A 6,247-nucleotide genomic window follows, 5' to 3' on the forward strand; every position below is an offset into this window, starting at 1 on the left:
CCCTCCTCCTCCCCTCCCCTCCCCTCCCCTCCCCTCCCCTCCCCTCCCCCCCCCTGTCCTCCCCCTGTCCTCCCTCTCCCTCTCCCCCCCGCCCCACCCACCGCGTACGGCAGGTCGTCGTCGTGCAGCGCCAACAGCCGGCCGGCGTGGAAGGCCACGGCGGTGTTGGCGGTGCCGGTGCCCTTGTCCAGGTGCACTGTGCCCACGCGCTCAGCAAAGCTGTATGGCGCAGAGATACACACACACACACACAGGCGCAGTTGAGGAATTGTTCAGAAGGCGCAGACTACGTTCCGGCATATATGCGGAGTATCAAAGGTGTGTGGCAGGGGTTGGGTCGGAGGGAAATGGGGCCGCATATGTATGACTCGTCGCGCATGGGTGTGCGTGCGTTGTCGCAGCGAGGAAACTGCGGCCATGCTCACGCAGCCCTGACACAGCCCTCGCCCCCTCACCCGTCTCACCCCAAACCCTTCTTCTACACCGCCTTCCCCTGCTGCACACACACACACACACAGCCCGCCCCCCCTCCCCTCCCCGCTGCCGCCCACTCACAGGCCCAGCAGCATGAGCGCGATGCCCTTGACGCCGACCATGTCACCGATGCGGAACAGCATGGGGTGCCCCAGCGCCCGCTCCTGCTTGAGCCGCTCCGTGTCCACCCAGGCGTTGGCGTAGGCGGCGGACCCGCGGCGCAGGCGCACGCCGTGCAGCATGCCTGGTTGGTGAGGTGGGGGGAGGGGGAGGTAGGGGTGGGTGAGGGAGTGGGGAGGGAGAGAGGTGGAGGAGGGTTGTAAATACCAGCCCAAACTAAACCAAAGGAATGGGAGAGATTGCGGAGGCCAGGGGGTCAGTTAGGATGCTTCACATGCTCAAGCGAGGAGGAAGATCACGGAGGGCAGCAGGCAAGGTGAGGGGCGGGGAGGTGGGCGGGCAGTTGGGCGGGGAGGTGGGCGGGTTGGGAGAAGTGAGTGGGGCATGCACGCAACCGTCGCTCCAACGTCGTCCAACAAGCTCGCTCACCGTCGCCATCGAACCAGTGGTACCCGGCCGCGGGCTTGTGGTAGGGGTTGGGTCCGGCGCGGACGTAGTAGCCATCTGGCAAGCCCTCCGGCAGCACCCCATTGGCAGTAGCAGCACCATAAGCAGTAGTGCTACTGCCGGCGCTGCTGCCCACCCCGGCGGCGGAGGTGAAAGAGGCGGCGGGGTAGTTGAGGATGGGGAGGTTGCCGGCACGCAGCGTGTCGTGAACGGGGCCGTAGTTGCCGGTGAGGTAGGGCGAGGGGGGCGGGCGGGAGGCGTTCCAGCCCACGGCGATGGTGACGTAGGCCAGTAGGAGCAGCTTGCTGGGGGGCGGCAGGGATTGGTGGGTTGGGGTTTGGGGGTTGGTGGGTTGGGAGTTCGTGGGTGGGTGGGTGGGTTGGGGTTCAAGGGGGAGGCGTAGTTCGACCGCAACACGGGGTTGAGGGAGGTCAACGCGTCCTACTCACACACACACACACACACTCACACACATACACACTCACACACACACACACACACACACACACACGCCTCTGCCCGCCTCCTGCCCCCCCCACCTGTAGTCTCCCTCGCTGGCCGCCACCACCGCATCCGCCAGCTGACCCAGCAGGTCACCCAGCTCGTTCTCCATGCCGCCTGGAGGTGGGTGTGGGTTGGAGCACACAAACACACACACACACACACACATGAGGCACGAAGTTGGCTGCAGTGGTGGTTTGCGGTGCGTGGTCTAGACGAAGGTGGTGCGGCCAAGTAACGTCATACGTGCTGCGCGCGACCCACCTTTCCCGCATACTGTGTCTACCTACTTCCCCTAATTCGCCCCCCCCCACACAGCTACACACACACACACCCGTGCTGCTGCCGTCCAGCAGCCCCATTGCGTCCATGAGTCCCGAGCTGGCCAGCGAGGTGGCCAGCTGCCCCGCCAGCTCCGTCAGCTCGAACTCCAGCCTGCAAGGAGGCCAGGTCAGATCAGCAGGTGGGTGCACGTGGGTGGCAGCAGGCGTATGAGTCACCACATGCGCAGGTGTCACCAATCGGCGTGTGCGGAGGCAAAGCGTGGATGGAGAGGGAGGCAGGGCAGGGCGGGGTGGGTGGGTGGGTGGCCGAGGCACATTGGACCGAAGTAAGCAGCAAATCGTGCGTCACGCTTGTGGGCGGCTGAGAGGACGGTGAATGTGGAGGGGCGCTGGGGTCGCGAACGAGCGAGTGGTGCTCGGCCAGGCATGAAGCTCCGCAACCGGCACGCCGTGCTGCGGAGCCAATCAACTCGCTACCTACTTCTGCGCACTCCGATTGATTGCTACTTGCCACCCATCTTACTCACGTGTCCACCATGTCGAAGAGTGACGGCAGCACATTGGAGGTTGCGTTGGACAGGTCGCCAACCGCCGCGGCCGCCCTGTCGTACAGCAGTACGAGCGGGTTGTTGGAGTTACCGCCGCTGCCACCGTTACCGTTGCGGCGGTTGGCGGCAAACCGCCGCCTGGCGGCGGCACCCGCCGACGACATGCCCAGAGCCTGGCTGTTGTAGGCGGCGGCGGCGCCACTGCTGGCGGCAGTGGCGACGCTGCCGCGGCGGCTGTTGCTGTTGCCACTGCCGGTGGCAGTAGCAGCGCCGCTGCTACTGCCACCGCTGGCTGCTACAGCCACGCTGCTGGGGCCGCCACGTGCGCGTGGCGGCGAGCCGCTGCCGCCACGGCTGGGGGTGAGCAGAAAGGGCACGGATGATGAGGAGGAGGTTGGGGAAGGGGAGGAGGGAAAGCCCGGCCGCGTGTGAGACGCCCGCATGAGGCCGATGCCGGTGGCGGCTGCGCTGGTTGAGTAGATGGACGGGCGCAGGGAGGAGGACGCGGCGGCGGAGGTGGAGGAGGATGTGGATGAAGTGGGTGGAGGGTTGGAGCTGGCGGCTCGGGCCCGCACGCCCGAGCGTGCCGCTGCCATTACGGCCATGCCTGGCTGCCTACGGCGTGCGAGCCAGCAGGGGGCGGCGGCCGACGACGGGGGCAGGAGGAGGGGCGTGCCGACCACGCCGCCTGCTGCGCTGGCGGTGCTGGTGGTGCGGAGGGGGTCCGCGGGGGCGAAGGCGGCAGCTCGCATGCTGACCTGCTGCCTGCTGACCTGTGGGCGTTGGCCGCGGAGGTTACGTGGACCAAACCCGAATCGAAGTGCGCCGGTAGCGGTGCGTGTGGAAGGTGCTGCTCAGCTTTCTCAGCTACTCAACAGCGCTCGCCTGTGGCGGCGGTGTGTGGCGCTTCCGGCCCCTGTCGAACGCAGCACGGGGAAAGGCAGGGGCCGGGATATGAAGCGGTTTCGTAGGACGGCGTTTGGCGACGTGGCTGGCACTGGCAAGTAAGCAGGGGTTTCAGGCCGTCGAGCCCGGTCAAACCCTTGCGCGTCATGCTATCAAGACCTACGCGACTTTTGGAAGACGTGCCTTTTAGTCGCAGCGGCAACGGTGCACCCGCTGGGACGCGCACAAGGAGTGGCGATGACCAGGAAAACTGAGGAAGCGAGGCCTGCGGCAGTCAGCGAGCATTAGCTAGGGTCATCGGTGTGTTGATCTGGTTGTACGCTAGGACACCAAGAGGCAGAACCCTGAGGCCACTGCTGCCGCGGGGCCAACATCGCAAGCGTTTGGCGGACCCCGTCCGCGCGCGCTACTTCGCCAAAAATTTGTGCTCCGCACACATTATTGTAGCGCACATGGACTTACTCCGGCTTTGAGTAGGGACCACCGCGAAGAGAAAGAAACGCGTGCGCGCGGACTGAAAGACCAGCCTGTTAGCTCGGCGGGACGAGTTAGCTGATGGCCCTCCACTGAGCCGCGGCGCAAGTCCCGGGAGTAACTTTGCAATACAGAGTCTCCACTGTCGAAACTTCTCGTAAAGGCGTCATGGGGTCGAAGCCTGGAAGAAATAACTGGGACGATCGGGGGTGGAGCGCTTTGGCTTGCGAGCTCGCGTCGCATGCGCCTCAGCATTGTAGCGCAAACTGGACACAATGCAAATCATTTATTGCTTTAGCCCAGGGCGAATTTGCCAGGAGCGTCGAAGGCGATCTGTTGTCGGTTGACGAAGGCGGGAAGTTGGGTTACGGTGGGAACAGTCGAAATATGTGCTCCGTCCTGACTCGCAACCTGTTCTTGGACTCATAAATACACAGCTACACAGGGAGATAACACTCCACTCCGTAAGCACACGCATCCAAAATGCAGCTGCAACATCCCCGTATCGCTGCAAGCTTGTCGCGCCAGGGCCGCACTGAGGCCCCGGCCAGCGCTCGCAAGCATTCATGCTCCTCGGGCTTGATTTCCAGCGTCGCGTCGGCGCCTCGAGACTCGGCTGGGGGTGCATCGAGCGTTTCCACGCGCGCGGCGACTGTGGACCGCGCGAACGCCAGCAAGGCTGCCGTCTCTTCCACTTATGTGACGCCGGAGGCACGTAAGGCGCTGTTCAACCCGGCGAAGGAGCAGGTGCGACACACAGCAGCAGTTTGCGAGCAGGGGGTCGTGGCGTTGTCCCCACGCCGGAGTGCTCGGCGCGCGCCTGCCCTTCGCCGCGCTACATTCCTTGGCCTACGAGTCTGACCAGCTCTCCGGATGGTCCTTTCAGTTGTTTTGGCCGTCGGGGTGCAAAGCATGTCGGGGACGGCCCACGCGCCGCTTCCCCCGGCACTGCAGCCCTCACGAACCCGCGATGCTAGCTTCCCTCAATCTTCCCGCCTTCCCGGGCTGGCCCTTCCGCCTTTTTGTAGTCACCATCCGCCACGCCACGCCACGTCCCGCCCCCCAACCCTCCCTCCCTTCCCTTACCCGCCCTTTCCCCCAAACACACCCACACATCCGGCCACCCCCCAACCCCCCTAATCCTGTGTCACCCCTCAGGCCGAGGAAGCGGCCTGCTCGCTGGTGTCCGGCTCCCTGCCGGCCTGGCTGAACGGCAGCCTGTTCTTCAACGGCTGCGGCGAGTACACGGGCATGGACCACCTGTTCGACGGCTACAGGTGTGTGTGGGGGGGGGTCGTGTGTATGTGTGTGTGTGTGTGGGGGGGGGGGGGCTCTTGTCGGGGGGGGGGGTTAGGTGCCCGAGCCCAATAGGTCCCAAGAGGGGGGGGACCGTTGGAGGGTTGGGGCAGGAGGTGGGGGTGGGGGGTTGGGTGGGGATGGTGTATGGGACAGGGTTGGTGGTGGCTGGGGTATGCGGCAATGCTGGGGTGGGGATGGGGGGGATTCCTGCTGATGGGCGCTGCTGGGGGGCTGGGTGTGGTCCTGTGCGGGTCGTGCGTAATTATGCGCGAGAGCATGTGGTTTGCGAAGGTGGATGATGGGGATAGCTGAAGGCCACACAGCCCCTAGCTCATCCCCGTGCTCCTCCAGCACGTGTCTCGACACGTACGGCCCAGCGCGACAGAGCAGCCCCACACGGTGTGACCACACCGCCCACACGCCCCGCTCCGCCCCGCCCCCCGCCCCCCGCCCCGCGACCCCCCGCAGTGTGCTGGTGAAGCTGCGGTTCAGTGAGGGTCAGGCGTACGGCCGGCAGCGCTACCTGGACTCGGATGCCTACAGGTGTGTGTGGGGGGGGAGTGGCATTGTGTGAAGGTGCATATGTGTGAAAGAGCACAAGGGGTGGGGAGGTGTCCGCATGCCAGTGTCTTGCTTCTATGCACGGGCATTTACCGTGTCATACCCCACACACCCCTTACTTAGAACCCGCCCCTCTCAAGACACACCTATCGCTATCTCTCTCCCGGTTCCTTTTACACACACACACACACACACACACACACACACACACACTCACACACACACACACACGCAAACATACGAACACACGAATACACACCTTGTGCTCTTCGACACACATGCACCTCTGCAGGCACTTCAAGTCCACGGGCCGCATGCGCTACCGCGAGTTCGCCACCGCCCCCAAGGCCCAGGGGCTGGGCGGCGCCCTCCTGGGGCTGTACGACACCCTGTCTGCCGCGGTGGGTGGGGGGGGGACTGTACGACACCCTGTCTGCCGCGGTGGGTGGGGGACTGTACGACACCCTGTCTGCCGCGGTGGGTGGGGGGGTTGTAGATACCAGCCCATACTAAACCAAACCCAATGCAATGACTGGGGGACTGTACGACACCCTGTCTGCCGCGGTGGGTGGGGGACTGTACGACACCCTGTCTGCCGCGGTGGGTGGGTGGGTGGTGGATGGCAGTGGGGGT

The 6,247-nt window shown here is 64.9% G+C and overlaps 2 protein-coding genes across 3 annotated transcripts in view; one reads left to right on the forward strand and one right to left on the reverse strand.

The window, feature by feature from the left end:
• Window positions 1-4,081, reverse strand: part of CHLRE_08g365825v5 (uncharacterized protein) — a 10,100-nt gene extending 6,019 nt beyond the window's left edge. The window contains exons 1-10 of one of the 2 annotated variants that reach the window (XM_043064927.1): window positions 3,743-4,081; window positions 3,464-3,545; window positions 3,260-3,290; window positions 3,133-3,147; window positions 2,354-2,989; window positions 1,877-1,977; window positions 1,581-1,659; window positions 1,024-1,346; window positions 556-718; window positions 102-219 (exon numbers count right to left, since the gene is read on the reverse strand). In XM_043064927.1, coding sequence (XP_042921928.1) covers window positions 102-219; window positions 556-718; window positions 1,024-1,346; window positions 1,581-1,659; window positions 1,877-1,977; window positions 2,354-2,979 — 1,410 coding nt within the window. In that variant the 5' untranslated portion in view covers window positions 2,980-2,989; window positions 3,133-3,147; window positions 3,260-3,290; window positions 3,464-3,545; window positions 3,743-4,081. The remainder of the gene's footprint in view (window positions 1-101; window positions 220-555; window positions 719-1,023; window positions 1,347-1,580; window positions 1,660-1,876; window positions 1,978-2,353; window positions 2,990-3,132; window positions 3,148-3,259; window positions 3,291-3,463; window positions 3,546-3,742) is intronic. The other variant, XM_043064926.1, reaches the window with a different exon arrangement.
• A 100-nt stretch (window positions 4,082-4,181) lies between these two features.
• Window positions 4,182-6,247, forward strand: part of CHLRE_08g365851v5 (uncharacterized protein) — a 7,912-nt gene continuing 5,846 nt past the window's right edge. Inside the window, exons 1-4 of the mRNA XM_043064928.1 lie at window positions 4,182-4,501; window positions 4,913-5,031; window positions 5,522-5,596; window positions 5,907-6,015. Of these exons, the coding sequence (XP_042921929.1) occupies window positions 4,238-4,501; window positions 4,913-5,031; window positions 5,522-5,596; window positions 5,907-6,015 (567 nt within the window). The 5' untranslated portion in view covers window positions 4,182-4,237. The remainder of the gene's footprint in view (window positions 4,502-4,912; window positions 5,032-5,521; window positions 5,597-5,906; window positions 6,016-6,247) is intronic.

The sequence above is a fragment of the Chlamydomonas reinhardtii genome, chromosome 8 (assembly GCF_000002595.2).
Source record: "Chlamydomonas reinhardtii strain CC-503 cw92 mt+ chromosome 8, whole genome shotgun sequence".
In the NCBI taxonomy this organism is placed as follows: Eukaryota; Viridiplantae; Chlorophyta; class Chlorophyceae; order Chlamydomonadales; family Chlamydomonadaceae; genus Chlamydomonas; species Chlamydomonas reinhardtii.